General features: G+C 38.2%; 1 protein-coding gene across 5 annotated transcripts in view; it reads left to right on the plus strand.

Annotated features, from left to right (window-relative positions):
- LRMDA (leucine rich melanocyte differentiation associated) overlaps window positions 1-18109 on the plus strand; it is a 993794-nt gene that overhangs the window by 269039 nt on the left and 706646 nt on the right. The window contains exon 1 of one of the 5 annotated variants that reach the window (XM_039872181.1): window positions 1044-4990. The exons of the other annotated variants lie outside the window; for them this stretch is intronic. Within the exon in view, the coding sequence (XP_039728115.1) occupies window positions 4911-4990 (80 nt within the window). The 5' untranslated portion in view covers window positions 1044-4910. Of the gene's footprint in view, window positions 1-1043; window positions 4991-18109 lie in introns of those variants that run through there. 5 annotated transcript variants of the gene reach the window in all.

Raw genomic sequence — 18109 nt, forward strand, 5'->3', positions numbered from 1 at the left:
ATAACTCATGAGGTAGATCAGTAACTTTTGTTTACTGGTGTCACTGTTAGTTGAAACATGTCTCAATGTATTAACTACTATGGGGGTAAACAAGGCTCTTTCAAATAAGCAGAGATTATAATCAACACATACCTCATGGTAAATCATTTAAGAGGCTCTATAAAAACCTTTATGTACAGCCATACATAATGCATACATTTCTGAAATAAAATAAAATAAATGCGTGCTTTTAGAATAGGCTGTAGTTACATTCCTTTGCCATGCCGTTGACATCAATTTCCCCTGTGGATGATGGAAGTGCAATGTTCAGACAGATGCTGACGCAGACAAACAGGAGCCCAAGGCGGAGGGGCCTGGCAGGTAACTTCAGGAATGGCCGCTGGGAAATCACGTGCGTGCCAGAGGCATCATCTATCAGTGTAGGAGGCTAGTAGGGCTTTGCAGTCATGTCTCCTCGTCCTTCCCCCAGCCCTAGGGTACGTGGTTGAAGCAGACTTCACGTGGCCTTTTAGGGAGCCCTATGATGTGTGGATTTAGGGAGACCCCAAGAGAGCGAATATAGAGAATGCTTCACCCAGAGCCTCTTTGTTACCACCTGCCTCTTGCCTGTTAGCTGGCAAGGTGGAGACTAAGAAGCAGTAGGACTATTGGCCTCCTAAGAAATTGGCAGGAGCACCCAAGTACCCTTATACTTGGGTATAAGAGAGAGAGCGAATATTTATCTTGTGCTTGGTTTTGTACTTTTCAGATATCAGGCTCATGGAGTTTCAGCTAAGAATCTGAATTTCTGTTGGTCATGGACAGACTATGCTGAGTGAATAGCGTTTGAGAAAGATGACATGATTTATTATTCAATTTCTAGTAATTAATAAATGACTCATTAATAGCACTTAGTATGGAGGCCGTTAAGACATTTTACCACTTTTCTCAATAGGAGAATAGAATGGAGGTTTGGATTTCAAGAGTACCTTGCCCCCCTGCCCCCCTAAAAAAGTAACTCGCCTTGGTCTAATACTTACAACTCTTTCAGAAGCCTTTCATTTATATATTTGTGGAACATATATTAATCAGGATAAACATCTCAATGTATGTTTATTAATTTACAAGAAGAACTTCTCTTGTTTGACCAGTTTCAGGGAAGAGGTTGGGGATGCTCTCTAACACATTACCACAAACTTAGTGGTTTGAAACAATACCCATATATTATCTGTAAATTGGGAAATCTGGGCAGATTTGCCCAGAGTATCTGCTTACGATCTTTACAAGACTAAAATCAAGGTGTCAGGTGAGGTGCATTTTCATCTGGGAGGCTCTGGGAACAATCCACTTTTAAGCTTATTCAAGGTTTTGTCAGAATTCATTTTCTTATCTTTGCAGGACTGAGGTCCCCTTTTCCTTGCTGACTGTTTGTTGAGGTTCACTCCGAGCTTCTAGAATATGCTCTCAGGCCCCCTCCATCTTCAAGCAAGCAGTGGGCTATCTCTCTTGTGTTGACCCCTCCTTGCACTTCCAGTCTCTGACCACCTCAGCCGTGAGCTCTTGTTTAAAAGCAGAGATTTTCTCGGATTGGTAGCAGAAGATGAAGTCAGAGACTCTAAGGGTAAGGAGGAGTCAACACTAGAGAGATACCCTATTGCTCACTTGAAGATGGAGGGAGAAACGTACAAACAAAATCTCATAGACGCAGACAACAGTTTAGTGGTTACTGGGGGAATGGGGCGGAGAGTTGGAAAAGGTAAGGGGGTCAAATATACAGTGACAAAAGGAGATTTGACTTTGGGTGGGGAACACACAAAGCAGTATACAGATGGATGATGTATTATTAGATTGTATACTTGAAACCAATATAATTTTATTAACTAATGTCACCCCAATAAATTTAGTCAAAAAAATTTTTTTAAAAGAGTTCACTTGATTAGATTAAGTTCATCCAGATAATTCTCTGTATCTTAAAGCCAATTGATTCATAACTTTAACTGTATCTGTAAAAACCTTTTCTCTACGTAGCGTAATCATGGAAGTAGCACCACTGGGTAAAGATGGGGTCATCTTAAAATTCTGCCTACCACAGGAGCATTTAATGTGATGTTTATAGTGTAGATATTTTCAGGGCAACACTATTGTTAGTCCTTACCTTTCTTTGTTGTCCCACAACCTGGCCCGGAAATAAAAGGGCCAAATCTGAGTGGATCCTGTCAACAAATACATGCAGGAGGCCTGCTGTCTGTCCAGCCTTGCGTTATGGGCAGGGAGTGAAAATCTCTGTAAGATATTTCTTCTCTCCACAACAAAGCTTTTCATACACATACCACAAGATCATTAACTGATAATCAAGGCACTTGAGAACAAATGCTAAATTAAGTGGAGGTGAGTGGGAAAGTGAACCCCTGGGAAGAGAAGTGGGCAGGAGAAAGCTTCAAGAGAGGAAATGGCTAGCAGACCTTGAACCAGCCATACAATTGCACCAGATGGAGAGGAATTGGGCAAGGGCACAAAAATGGCAAAAAGTCTACTATGTCAGAGAAATAATGGGAAATTAAATTTAACTAGAGCGGTGGGTGTTCCCCCACTTTTAAATAGGCATGTTACCCCTTGTGGAATTGGGTGGGAGGTATACCAGGAAAAATAAATGAGTGCTGATGGTTAGCCACATGGGGACAAAAGCTTTGAAATTGTATGAAGTTCCTTATTCTTAGAGAAGCCTCTTATAGGACTCATGCCCTCCATCCCTGCCTACAAGTCTTTGTTGAGGGCCCAGTGTTCTTGGGGTATAGGTAAATCATTCTTAGCAGTATGGAAAGTTCTATACTAAAGGTTTGCAACCTGGACTGCACCTTACAATCACCTGGGCAGCTTTAAGAAAGATACTAATGCTTAGGTAATACCTTAGACCTATTCAGTCAGATTTGCTAGATGGGATGTGGGGTGATTTTAATAACACTCAGCCAGGATGAGAACTACTTTACTGTATTACAGGTATGTACAAAGTACTATGGGAATCTGTGCTATTCATTCTGTTTAGGAGGTGATATTCGAAGTGGGGTCTTGAACATTGAGGAGTTTACCAAGTAGACAATGGATGATGAGGCATTTAAGGCAAAGGGAAGGAGCATGAGGGTGGGGAAGTTTACGGTCTGCATGGAGACTAGTGAGCAGCCTCCTGGTTCGTGCATGAGAGAAATGGGGAGCTGCGAGGAGGCTGCTAAGAGAAGCTAGAAGGATGGGTTGGGGGGAACTTTGAAATGAATTCAGTTGCATTTTGCAAAAACAAAATAAAAAAACCCCCAGAAAACTATGCTATCAAGGCTTTGTCTGATCCAATCTGACCTTCCACCCAGCTAATCCGAATTACTGAGGTTTGACTCCATGTTCAGTTTCTCTGAGATTTGCTTTGATTTCTCTCAGGAGTGGAGCCGGTGTTTATTCTCCTAGTGGCGTTACGTCCACACTGCTTGTGAGTTGTCTGGGATGAGCCGTAGGCCCTCTGAGAACCGCCTCCTGTTTGGTCTGGTTACTTCTAAGCCTGCCTGCATTTCCCACAGTCTGCAGTTCTGGAAATATGCAATATTTGAAGTTTGGAGATCAATTTTTCAGCCTTTCTTTAGTGGGATAAAGAATATTTTAAACACCACTGGAGACCAAAGAGCTCTGAGAAGTTTTGAAAATAGCTTGGGAAATACACCACATCCTTCGCACTTCATTTTTCCCTCTCTCTTTTCATTGTTTCACTTAATTAAAATATTGTAATGCTAGAAAGAAAGATGAGGCAAATATTTAGAGAAAGGAAAGGATATGGGTTCATTTTAAACTGACCGTAAGCAAGCACGGCATTCAGAGTTTGAAATAATTCTGGGCATTTAGTAAGGTAAATCCGAAATGTTCTTCCTGCCTGTGAGGCAGTAAAGAAAAACCGTGAGCATGAACACAGTTGTTAATGAAACCCTGGCCTGCATGGCCCCCCGTATCCCCCTCCCAAACCAAAGAAAAAAATTGGAACATTTTTGAGTCCAAGTTTCACAGATGTTAAGCATTTTGTGATATTACTTAGGGGGTTTCCTGAGCTACATTAAAGTTGAACCACGAGGGTGTTGAAACAGTTGGGCCCGTAATAAAATATACATGAAAAGGAATTGGGAGACATTGGCTGTTATGTACTGGTGACAATTAGGTTACTGCTTTAAGAAATACGTATCCTAGACACATCTACAGGAGCTTTTTAGGGAATTTTGAGTAGAAGTAAAGGCGGTTGGTAATTTTTCTGGTTGCCTCTGGCAGGTGGACATAATTTAACAATACCCGTCAGATATGACAAATTGTTTGTGAGTTACATTAGGGCCTTAATAAGATCACATCTGTTCATATATCCTCCTTAACCACAGAGCCTGATTTAGAGAGTTTTCACACTGGTACTATATTGTTGTTTAAATATTTAGAGGGGTCTAGACATGTATCATAAAAGAATAGACTCTTGTGTATAACAACACAGTCCTTTTATTCTCAGTGTTTTCGCTTTCATGGACCTTGCATCATTCTCTTTACTTGAGTGAACCACATGTTGCTTCCCAGAGCCAGGAAACATATTTCTTTCCATGTCGGAGTTAGCATTTTAGAGCTGGAAGAGGCCTGAGAGAGCATCTCACCCACTTCCCTTCCTTTGTGGGGTGAGAATCTGAGACTGAGACTGAGTAAGAGACTTGTTTAGGGTTTCTCACCCCATTAGTGGCAGAGCCAGAATTAGACTTAATCTGCCAATTTGTAGTTCGGCAGTGTTTCCACTGTGCTAGAACTTCACTCTGGACTAGAAAATGAGGCCATCGATGCAGCAGGACTAGCTCACGTGCCAGTGTCACTAGTGGCTGCAGTCCTTTCCAGAAGACATTCTTGGTCACTGAGAGGCCAGGCTCTTTCTTATGTATGAAAATTCAGAGCCCTGCTCAAAGTCCTTCCTTTGCCAGCATATCTTCTGTCACTTCCCTGCCTACATGCACAGGTTGGTTTCTTTCTTGTCCCTGACCATATTGTGCATGTTCCCCTCTCTGCTCACACTGTCCCCTTCTCCTGGAATGTGTCCTTGCTATTCCCAGTTCCTTTCATATCCAGCATAAATAAGCTCCATTTCATTATGAGGTCTTCCTAGCCCACAGTGAATCATTAGGTTGAATCATATGACAATGCTGGTTCGTAGGTCAAAAAAAATCAAATATTGGCAATTTTATAAGATTAAACCTAAACGTAGTCTTTGAAAAACCCCTGTACTATTTGTTGACATTTTTTATGCAGCTTATTTTTTCCTTTCTCTCTCGCTAGTGTGGCTTGTGTGTGCATGTTTTCATTCTCTCTCCATACTCTCCCCCGCTGCCACATATATATATATATATATATATATATATATATATATATATATATATATATATATAAACACACACACACACACACACACATAGATATAAAATATATATATGTAGAGAGAAACTTACTTTGGAATAGGTTTAGATTTATAGAAAATTTGCAAAAATGGTACAGAGTTCCTTTATGCCTCTAATCCCATTTCAGTTTCCTCTATTGTTATCATTTCACATCACCATGGTACAGTTGTCAAACTTAAGAAAACAACATTGGAACATTAGTAATTAAAACTCCAACTTTATTTGATTCCATCAGTTTTTCTTTTTTTCCTTTTAAAAATATATTTATTTAAATTAGTTTCAAGTATACAGTATATTGCTTAGACATCTATAATGTTCATAAAATGATCCCTCCAATTGCTCCCTTGTTCCCCTGTCCCTCCACTTAGCCATCATATTAATGTTAAGTGCATTTCCTCTTCCATGCTCCCCATGCCCAGCTATCAACTACTAATTTGTACTTCTTTAACCCTTCACCCCATTCTCCCAGCCTCCCAACCCTCCTCTCCTCATTCTGTCACCAAATTGTCCAGTATATTTGTGAGTCTGTTTTTGATTAGTTTGTTCTTTTTGTTCCTTAGATACTGCATATAAATGAAATCATACGGTATCTATCTTTCTCTGTCTGACTTATTTCACTCAGCATAATAACCTCTAGGTCCATCCATGTCATTGCAATTGGTAGGATTTCATTTTTTTTAATGGCTGAGTAATATTCCATTGTACATATGAACCACAATTTCTTTATCCAATCGTCTGTTAATGGGCATTTAGGTTGCTTCCATATCTTAGCTATTGTAAATTGTGCTGCCAGAATGCAATTGCTGGGTCAAAAGCTATATCCTTTTTTAATTTTTTGAGGAACCTCCATACTGCTTTCCGTAGCGGCTGCACCAATTTGCAATCCCACCAACAGTGTATGAGCTTTCCCTTTTCTCCGCATCCTCATCCTTGCCAACACCTGCTGTTATTTGATTTATTGATGATAGCCATTCTGACAGGTGTGAGGTGATATCTCATTGTGGTTTTAATCTGCATTTCTCTGATGATTAGCGACCTTGAGCCTCTTTTCATATGTCTGTTAGCCATCTGTATTTCTTCTTTGGAGAAGTATCTGTTCAGGTCTTCTGCCCATTTTTTAAATTGGATTGAGCCATAAAAAACCCTGAATAGTCATGGCAATCTTGAGAAAGAACAAAGTTGGAGATGTCACACTACCTGATATCAAACTATATATACTACAAGGCTACAGTAATCAAAACAGTATGGTACAGGCATAAAAACAGATATATTGATCATTGGAACAGAATAGAGAGCCCAGAAATAAATACATGCCTATATTCTCACTTAATATATGAAAAAGGAGGTAAGAATATACAATGGGGTAAAGATAGTCTTTTCAATAAACGATGTTGGGAAAATTGGACAGATACATGCAAAAAAAAAAAAAGCTGGACCATCTTCTTATACCGTATATAAGAGTAGACTCAAAATAGATTAAAGCCTTAGATGTAAGACCTGAAACCATAAAACTTTTAGAAGAAAACATAGGTAGTAAACTCTCTGATATTACTAACAGGAATTTCTTTTCAGATATATCTCCTTGGGCAAGGGAAACAAAAGAAAAAATAAACAAATGGGACTACATCAAACTAAAAACTTTTTTGTATAGCAAAGGAAACCATCAACAAAACAAAAAGACAACTGACTATTTGGGAGAAGATATTCGCTAATGATTCATCTGATAAGGGGTTAACATCAATTTTTCAATTAATGCTCTTTTTCTGTTCCAGCATACCAAACTGCATTTCGTTATCATGCCACCCTAGTCTCCTCTGGTCTGGGGTTATTCAGCCTTTCTGTGTTTTTCATGACCTCGAGGGTTTTGAGGAGTACTGGTCAGGTATTTTGTAGAATGTCTCTCCACTTGGGTTTGTCTAATTTGTTTTCTTATGATTACGTTGGCGTTATAGGTTTTGAGGAAAATTACCACATAAGAGATATTATCATATTATCTCAAAGGTTCATGATATCAACTTGGCTACTCACAGGTTTTGTTAATCTCCATCACTTGTTTAAGATAGTTTGTTAGTTTTCCCACTGTAGAGTTACTGTATTTGGCATCTTTTCATATTGATGTCTCATCTGCAGCTAGATTGACAATTCTTCTCTTGGGAGCAGAGGCATGTTTAATGCTTTTTGTGTTTTTCATTGGACCTAAAGCCATGCCATGTTTTATACAGAATAAGTGTTCCACAAAAGTTAGTCAAGAAGTCATTAAATAAGTGATTTAATTTCATACTAGTGGAGTATTTGATTTAAACAAACCAAAAGACAAAATCTCTACCCACTAAATTCTCCATGCAACTAATTTGGCAGTCTTTGTTCATTGCACTTAAGGGATAAATTGTAAAACTACTTAAAATTTTTTTGTCCAAATTACTATGAAGGGATTATCTGCTGGCTTTGCTAAGATCAGAGCTTTGAGTTTAGGACTCTAGAAAAATCTGAGTGTAAATTAGGCACACGTGTACACTTTTGTAGCTTCTGCTGACCTGCAGCAAGGATGTCTCTATTTGCAGAGACTTACAAATATTTGCTGGAGGTTTTGATGATTCTAGAGCTAAGGTATTGCTTAATGGATTCCTAGCAGCCCAAAAGAATTGTTTCCACTGCACATGCATTTTATGTCATCATAATAATTATTTTTAAAATAGCTGTGCAGGTGTTTTGTGGGGGCATGGGCACCATCCTTTTGGAGGACTTATGTTTTCACATGTCTTTTATGGAGGATAGAAGTGTTTAGGATATACACTAATGGAAAATATGGAAGAAATAAGATTTTTTTTATTATATTAGAATTGAAAACTAAATGCTTCAAAAGTGAGATAAGAAGGAAGAGAGAGTAGTTCTTTTACAAATCCCTTTAACAGGGATCTTATCAGTAAGTCTTGTAGGGTTGATTCTTCTGCTGTGATTAAAAGGTTGGTAAAACATTATGATGATTTAACCTTGGGTCTCAAGGTATATACAGGTATTAGAATAGCCTGATTTATTTTTCCACTTAAAGAGGTTTTTCTTTTTATTTAATGTTTTTTAAAATATGAGTTAAAAACACAGCTTTTCAACAGTGTAAATTAGTTCATGCTAGTTTTTCAATCTGAGAGTCTCATAGCTACACTTGCTTCATGCTTTATTATGTAATTTAATTTTTCATATCTTTTATTAGCTGTAAAGTAGGTTTAGAAAAAATAATTAGATTACGAGGTTAAGCCACAGTTAAGATAAAAATGACAGTTCAATAAAAAATGTTCAATATAATTCCTATCTTCTAAAATAAAATACAGCTGCTAAGAGATTTAATTATGGTATTATTCAAATAAATTTTGCCTCTACACTGAAAACACTCAAGAAAAAAACTCCAAGAAAAGCATTTGGTTAACATAAAAAAAATAATATGATACATAAAATTATAACTTATGAAATATGATAGGGACTAGACTTGAGAAGAAGTAACACAACAGAAGAGATATACTAGGATTACTTGTGTTGCTCTGGTGATGAGATCACTGTGCTTGGTCTGACTTTTTATGTGCTAGATTGGGAATTTTCACCATTTGGATGATCTTGGAATGTGGTATTTTTTCATTAAAATGATCTAAAAATCAATGATCTTGAAAAGCTATTTCAAGGTCAGAGTCCTAAGATAGTTGATATAGGGGAAGATTCAGAGTCTAACCCTTTGTTATACCTAAGAAGAAAGTGAAGCCCCAAGAAGTCAGGGAGCTTTCCCAAGCTCACAGGTATTCAGAGTTCAATCTAGTGTTTCATCCACTACACTGAATTGCTATATTTTTTCCCCCAAAATAAAATATTAACACCATTTAAAGAGTCAAATAGCAGTGTTATGCTTAAGACTTATAATGAAAAACCAGCAGTCCCACTTCATGTCCTACTCTTCTTTGGCTCCAAATCCTTTCCCCACTGGAAACCACCTTCAATTTTTAAAACTATCTTTTGCTGTTTATGTTCATATTTCAACATTTAAAGAAGAGGCTTTCACTGTCATTTTGTAATTTAAGAAAAAATTAGACATTTATTTAAGTTGTTTTTCCTTCATACAACTGAACTCACAATTCTTTTGCATGATAGTTACTCTTAGAGTCTAACTATAGAAATTCTATTTATCCAGCAAACATTCAGGGCCAGGCCCTGTGCTTCTCATCGCTTTGCAACTTGGGGAGATGGCATGACGTGCCACCCATCACCTAGTTCAATGTGACTCTGTCATTTTCTTGATTATGATCAGATTGCCTTTGATTCAGTAATTTTCAGACTGGAAGTTACAATCCATTAGTGAGTTGTAGAATCGGTTTAGTGGGTTATAACAAACACTGTAAAAATAGAACAGAATAGAAAATATCAGGATTCAATTAAAAAAATTTTCAATATAACTTCTATTTTTTTATTAGTTTTAAGTATATAGTACATGAGTTAGACATTTATGTAGTTTATGAAATGAGCTCCTGATTATCTTCCCTCTAGCTGTAACAACATAGCTGTTACCTTACTACTATCTACATTCCCTATGCCATGCTCCCCATTCCCATCATCCTCTATCAACTACTAATTTGTACTTCTTTAAACCTTCACTGCTTTCTCCCAGCCCTTCCCTTCTCCCCTCTGGCCATCACCCTATTGTCCTCTGTATTTGTGGGTTTGTTTTTGATTCCTTTGTTCTTTTTGTTCCTTAAATCCTGCATATCAGCGAAATCAGATGGTGTTAATCTTTTTCTGACTTATTTTGCTCAGCATAATCACCTCTAGGTCTATCCATGTCATTGCAAATGATAGGATTTCATTTTCTCTTTTATAGCTGAGTAATATTCCATTACATATATATGAACCATAACTTGTTTATCCAATTGTCTGTTGATAGGCATTTAAGTTGCTTCCATATCTTGGCTATTGTGCTGCCATGAACATAAGGATGCATAGATCTTTATGAATCAAGTAAATATCCAGAAGTACAACTGCCAGGTCACAAGGTAGATCCATTTTTAATTTTTTGAGGAACTCTCAGACTGTTTTCTATAGTGGGAAAATTGGACAGATATATAAAAAAAAAAAAAAAAAAAAAAGAAAAGAAAAGAGAAAGAAACCGGATCACCTTTTTACATCGTATACAAGAACAGACTCAAAATAGATTAAAGACTTAAATGTAAGACCCAAACCCAAAAAACTTGTAGAAGAAAACATAGGCAGTAATCTCTCTGATATCGCTACTAGTAATTTCTTTTCAGATATATCTTCTCAGACAAAGGAAACAAAAGAAAAAAATGAATGGGACTACCTCAAACTAAAAAGTTTTGCACATCAAAGAAAGCCATCAACAAAATGAAAAGACAACCTACTGAATGAGACAAGATATTCGCTCATGATACATCAGATAAGGGGTTAATGTCCAAAATATATAAAGAACTCATACAACTCAACAACGAAAAAACAATCCAGTTAAAAAATGGGCAGAAGATCCGAATAAAGAGAGAGGAAATACAGATGGCCAACTGACATATAAAAAGATGCTCAAGTCACTAATCATCAGTGAAATGCAAATTAAAACCACAGTGAGATATCACCTCACACCCATCAGAATGGCTATCATAATAAATTAAAGAACAAGTATTGGTGGGGATGTGGAGAAAAGAGAACCCTCATACACTGTTGGTTATATTGCGAATAACTTCTATCTTTTAAAATAAAATACAAACACTAAGAAATTTAATTGTGACATACAATTAGGATAAACTTTTGTACCAGATATGTGCATTTATATGTGTGCACATACACACATATATACACACACACAGGTATATACATATCAGAATGTTTGTATTCTGTATGAGTGTATATATGTATGTATGTATTTTGTGTATTGAGTCCCAATGTAAATGTATTAGATTGAACATATGAAATTGCTGTAGTAAAAGACAAACAAATACTGGGAATTTGGGTGGTTTAGGGTGCTGTGTCTTATTGTCAAGGACAAAAATGTTTGAGAAAAATTTAAATAATTTTTGTTATATCAAAATAAGAAACATTCTGTTTTCTCGGCTAAATTTTAAGTTTCTTCGTGTGTACAAAATAATTATAATTGTACTTACCTCAGGAAAAAAAGAGACACAAGGAAATTTTTGGAGATGGTGGATGTTTATTACCTTGATTGTGGTGATGGCATCATGGGCATATGAATATTTGCAAACTCATCAAATTGTATATATTAAACAATTGAGGATTTGTGTGTGTGTGTGTGTGTGTGTGCGTGCACGTGTGTCAATTGTGTCTCGATAAAACTGTTAAAAATTTTGCCTGCCTTGAAGAAAAAAATGAGAAGATTAAATTACTTAGCATGACCCCTTGCCCATAGGTAAGCACCAAATAAATGTTAGTTGCTATTACTGTGGTCATTACCATCACCATTATCCCCTTCCCCAACATTGATCTTTGTTTCTCAGTTACCCTTAAGAAGTCATCTTTTATCCCTATCAGCATTATTGAATACATTCCTTCTTTCTTCAGATGGGTCATACAGACTGATCTTCAATCATAGAGTGGTAGAACACAACTGGAGGCCTTCAAGATTGTGTGCTCAAACCAGTATTTCCCAAAGTGGGATGTGCATCTAGAAGCATGCAAGGTCATTTGAGATGGCACAAAGACAAAGCATGGGCCAGTATGGACTCATACAATGAGATGTTATTCCCTTTTCAATTCTCTTTCAATCCTTTGAAATACATTTAGGAAAAAGCACCAGTTTGGTGCTGGTCTCTCTTTAATACCTTCCTAATAATTATTTTTTCAATCAGAGATAAGGTCTGAGACTCAGAGCCTTCAGTACTCAACAAAGAGTAGTTAGCCAGAATTTAATAATAGGATTTTGCTTTCATGTTGTGTGTGCGTGTGTGTGATTGGCAAATGATAGTGACTTTCATTTTGGAGATGATAAAAATAAAATTTTGAAGTTAAAATATTCAGTGTATAGTACATGTATTGTACCTGAAAGTCATTAAAGTGTGCACTCATGACACAAGTTTGGGGACCAAGCTGATTTAATTCAAAATGAGACCCAGGGAGTTTAATCAAGTGAACTAGGGAAAGTTCGCAGCAGCTCTAGGATCAGAGAGAGCTCTTACCTTGGGTGTGTTTTTATATCTCTTTGTAACCATTTTGTTAGGGTTGACACTCTAGGATCATGTTAGAGAAGACCTGTGTTAAAACAATGTGCTTCTCTTCTTCTAATGTGCTTTTTGGTTAAGAGTTTGTTGCTTCTGTGGTTTGCCTTGGATTCATTCATTCCTACAATTCTGAGACCAATTCCAGTCTGAATTGTATCATGGGTAGCTACTTTTAGCTACCATTTATTTGCATTCACCTTACCTCTGTGATTCTCTCAATTACACAGTGTTCTTCAAGTTTGGAGTTGTTCTTTGCCTGTTAAGAGGGGTCAGGGATTGTGTCTGATTCACACATTCAGCCCTGGACTGCAGCAAAATAACACAGATGGCACAGGATAGGAGCACCATGCTGTGTGTAAATTGTGACTGAATATGAGTTGCCTTTTTTGTGTGCCTCTCTTCCTCCATATGTAAAATGGGTGGAATTGTGAGTTGGATAATCTCAAGGGGTCTTTACGATCCTTTCATCTCACTTATCCATTCATTCTACAGATATTTATTAAATATCTTCTGTATGCCACGTATCTGTTGGACTAGTTGAAAGTACTGAAAATAAATCAGTGGACATGGCCAATGGAAACATTACACTTGGGGGGTTTACGTTCTAGTTGCAGAAGACAGGTGGTAAATAAAAAAAATTAAATGAGATAATTTCCTATGGTCCTGATAAAACAGGGTGATAGGATAGAGAGAGCCTTGGGAGGAAGAGGCCTGATTTTGGTACAGTGGCCCCGAAAGGCCTGTTCAAAAAGGCAACTCTCGAGTACAAAGCTGAATGGTGAGGAGACAGCTGTGAAAAGCTCAGGAGAGGTGTGTCCAGCCAGAAGGAACAACACGTGCAAAGACCCCTAGGCAAGTTCGAGGGAGAGAAAGGAGACTGGTAGGACTGGCCAGGAATGTGAGGAGCAGAATGCTGATAGAGAAGAGGGAGGCCTGGGCCAGTTGTGGAGACAGTTGGGCCTAGTAAGGAATTTAGATTTGGTTCTAAGTGTGATGAGAAACCAATGAAGTCAATGACAGGTTTAAACAGTGGGATGATAGAATCTGATCTGTGTTTTTCAAAACCACACTGGCTTCTGGTTGGAAATTCGGCAGGCAAGAATAGATGCTGGGGGTCCAGTTAGAAAGTCATCATGGTAGCCTCTGAGATAGATGTGGTGGTGTCAGCTAGGGGGTGGACAGTAAAGATATAAGGACATGGAGAGGATCAAACTGTATTTTTAATATAACCTTAGTGCTTGTTGGTGGATTGGCTGCAGGAATGAGGGAAAGAGAGGAGTCAGAGATGAGTCCTAGAATGGTGATGACATTTATGGCTGTGGGAAGGAAAAGCTCCTTTTGGCCTTGATGACATCTTTGTGCTGTCATTTTGCCTGGTCTGCTTATGCACAGTGCTTTCAGACTCTCCCAGGGAAGAAAAATCTTCCCATGCCTTCGGTTAGTGCAAAGGCTCTCAAATTCTTCCTCTACCTGACCTGCATTCCCCATGCTGCACTTTAGGTCTAGGTTATACCCTCTGAGGAGTTGGTTATATAGGGGTCCTTGTGGGCAGGGCAGATGGTGCTATTAATTCATGCTTCTTTTATGAGAATTGATGGCCTGTAGCCAGGATGCCATGTTGATATTTATGACTGGTTTCTATGAAGAGTTCATGCTCTCAAAAAATGTATTGTATTCTTTTTTTTTTTTCCCAAGGAAAAGTTGAAGACGGGCTGAGCAGTGGCTATTTTTTTCCTTTTCATTTTCCCAACATATAATACAAGTTCCATTACAATAAATTCAGTCAGTTCAAATGTTTTTCATCTGAAAAATTGAATACATTCTTTTTTTCACCTAACTGCAAGGGGCAAACTTTTATATTTTTATGGGCTTTGTTGTTTTTACTTGTCACAGTTGCTGGTATTAGTTCAGTAGTAAGTAATGACTTTTCTGTATTGAGAAAGACAGATGACTTATTAGATGTCAGAGGCCATCTGAAACATTTTCAACTCAGCATTTTTAATAACTGCTCTTTCTTTGATTTGTTTCACTTTTTTTCTCCCTTTTCTTCTCCTGTAGCCAGCACGTACTTTTTCCCTCCACCACCCTGTTTCCCTGTCTCTCTCTCACCACCACTTCTTTGTATCTTCTGCACATTCTGGCTGTACCATCACACCAACCCGGAGTCTGCGAGAGCTGTAGACTATTGCTGGGTAACTTCTCCTGTAGTTGTACTCCTTGGATTTTCTGCAGAGAACATCTGCAGGTATGAACCTATCTTTTAAGGGTAAAAAAAAAAAAATAGTGGATTGTCTCCACGGCATGTGTATGCTTTTGAACTCACAGACAATTTTTTTTTTTAAACCTCTGGTTGCTATCCACTTTGGGATTCTTAGGATGCCATAAAAATAACGTCTTTTTTTCTCCCTTCATATACTGTTAACGCAGATTCAGTATGTGACTTTACTGGACTCCTTGAGCATTATTTTATTGTACTTAGTCTCAGAAAAGTTTATTAAATGAACATCATTGAAACAGAAATGTCAGTGTTGGTATGGTGAGCTTACATAGTAAAAATTGGCTTTGGTTGGGGCAATGTCATTTTACCATGTCACTCCTGGCATGTGTGTTCAGTAAATATTTGTTCAGCGAATGACTGTCTACTTAGATGAGAATCAGAAGTCGCAATGGATGGGGTTGAGGGAGTTTTTTGAACAGTGAACAAGGTGGACATTCCTCTAATGGGAACACGTATTCTAATAAGGAAAGAACTATATAAACAAGAAAAATATCAGGTAGTGATGAGTGCTGTGCTGACCGTTAAGGTAGGATGATGTGCTGTATGTAGGGTATGATGGGGATGTTGTCAGGAAAGGCTCTGAGAATGTGGTGGTTAAGGGTGAGATCTGTGTGACAAGAAGGATCCAGTCAAAGGAAGATCAGGGACTGGTGAGATTCGGGTCAAGAGAACAGAGCAAAGGCTCTAGGCAGGCATAAACTCGAGTGTTCATCGTGCAACCACAGTAGCAGCAAAAGCCAGCCAGGCTTTGCTGCAGGGAGCAGAGAGTCATGGCACGCAGTGCAGTCAAGAGAAGTGCACAGGGCTGACCAGCTGGGACCGTATACTACAAATAATATCCATACTCCTTACCTTGATTTGCAGTAGGAAGCCTTTGGGGGGTTTTAAGTGGGGCATCGCTTACATTTTTACCATATCACTGGCTGGTGTGTGGAGGATGGATTATAGAGGCAAGAGCAGAAACTACAGTGGTATGTATTGGGTATTTGCTTTTTAAAGGACTTTTTCCTTTAAACTTTATCAGAGCTTTGGATAGGGAGTGGAGCTTTTTTTTTTTTTAACTGATTCTTGTGTTGGGGCAGAGATTTTTGGTTGCTTCCCATATCCATATTCTTCATCCTTTTACCTACAAATTTTTGGTTTTTAACTGTACATGTTGCCATCTTCTTCTCTCTTGTAGCCCAGAGCTAGATGTGGCCATGTTACTAAATGTGTTATGTGGGACTCTAGAAAGACTTCTTAGAAGATGGAGAGTATTTTTTCTTTTTTTTCGTTTCCTTCTATTCTGCTGTATGGAGCTGGATGTAATGGCTGGAATCCCAACATTTATATCGGATCACAAGAACTAGGCCCAGATGTTAGGGATGACAGAGCATAGAGTTGGAAGGAACCTGTGTCCCTGATTACTTCTTGGAGTCATTATACCAGCCCTGAACTGCCTTCCTTTGGAATTCTTTTATGTATCAGAAAAATAAACTTCTAGTTTAGGCCATTGATATTTGTGTGTGTGTGTGTGTGTGTGTGTGTGTGTGTGTGTGTGTGTTTATGCTGCTGAACATAATCCTAACTGATACAGGTGTTCATTTTGTGAAAGACTTAACAATAATAATGAGGATATTATTATTATTGGTGCTTTCTATGTGTCGTTCACTCTTCTAAATCCTTTATATATGTTTTTCCTTAATTCTCACAACAATCTTATAGGGTAGGCATTATACTTAAGACTCTAAGACACAGAAGTTTTTAATAAGTTGCCGAAAGTCACACAGCTAGTAAATTGGAGGACTTGGATTTCAATTCTGGTTCAACTGATTTTAGACCATTTCATTTGTTGCTTTGCTAGGCTGCTGGATTCTTGACAATGACTCTGAAACTATTTTCTCAGTCATTTAGTGGGGTGAGGCCAGAAGGGTGGTTCCGAGGCAGATTTGTGTCATGTATTAGAGTAGGCTAATTGCTCTTACCAAATTTCTAGGACTTAAGACAATAGAAATTTATTTCTCAAGTACATAATATCCAGCTAACATTTGAGATGGCAGGAAGCTCTGCTCCACACAGTGACTCAGATACCCAGGCTCTTCCTATTTCATTTCCCTGTCCTTCTAACTCTCTTCCCCATCCCTGGGAACCTCAGAATTCTTGACTGATGTTTTTCACCCAATCAGCACACAGGGGAAGAGAGAGAATGTGGAGGACTATATGGGAGGTTTTTATGGGCCAGGCTTGTAAATGCATTTGTCACTTCCCACATTCCACTGGCTAAAACTCAGTTATGTTATATGGTCACACCTAACTGCAGGGAGGCTGGGAAATACAGTTTACTTGTATGCTCAGAAGGAAGAAGAAATAGTTTAGATGAGCACACAGTAATCTCTGCCATATGTGATTTTTAGGAATAGGGGTTCTGGCATCAGCCCACCCACTTTATATCCCAGCCTTACTGCTTATTAGCTATGTGACCTTGGACAAGTCAACCTCTTTTGCTTCTTATTTTTTATGTGTACAGTGGAGGAGATAATAGATCTGTTTTGAGGATTAAATGAGTTAATGTGTGTACAGTATTTAGAGCAGTGCCTGAGACTTGATAAGTTCTCAATAACTGTCAACTATTTTTATTTAAAGCAGAGTACTTTATGGACCTATATTTGTGGATATCTTTTTGAAGAGAATTTTCTAATTGAGCCTGATGTGGCACATGAACCAGGTCAGAGATACTGTCAGAACCATCTGTCATAACTTTAAGGAAAATGGTGTGAGGGTGTCAGGAATGCTGCTCCCTCCCACATATAAATACTTCCAGCCTCTCTTGAAGGGCAGACAAGAGTTAGGAAGCATATTTGGGAGGCAGATTTGTGTCATGTATTAGTCAGAATAGGCTAATTGCTATAACCAAATTTCTGGGCTTTATACAATCACATAAAATCCAGTGAACATTTGGATATTTGGGATGGAGGGAAGCTCTGCTCCATGCAGTGACTCAGGGATCCTCCTGGTGCTTGTGGGTTCGGAAACTAAGTTTTCATGACCAGTCTCCTGCTGCTGTGAGGAGCCTTTCCCATGGAATTATTCCCACTTGAGACCTTCTCAGACAGTCAAAATCTTGTCTGTTTTTAAAGGCCCAGCTCAATGTCATCTTATCCATAAAGCTCTGGTTGGAGCCTGGTTAGCACTGCTCACTCCCTGAACTGTGT

This window comes from Pteropus medius, unplaced genomic scaffold (assembly GCF_902729225.1).
Source record: "Pteropus medius unplaced genomic scaffold, Ma_sr-lr_union100, whole genome shotgun sequence".
In the NCBI taxonomy this organism is placed as follows: Eukaryota; Metazoa; Chordata; class Mammalia; order Chiroptera; family Pteropodidae; genus Pteropus; species Pteropus medius.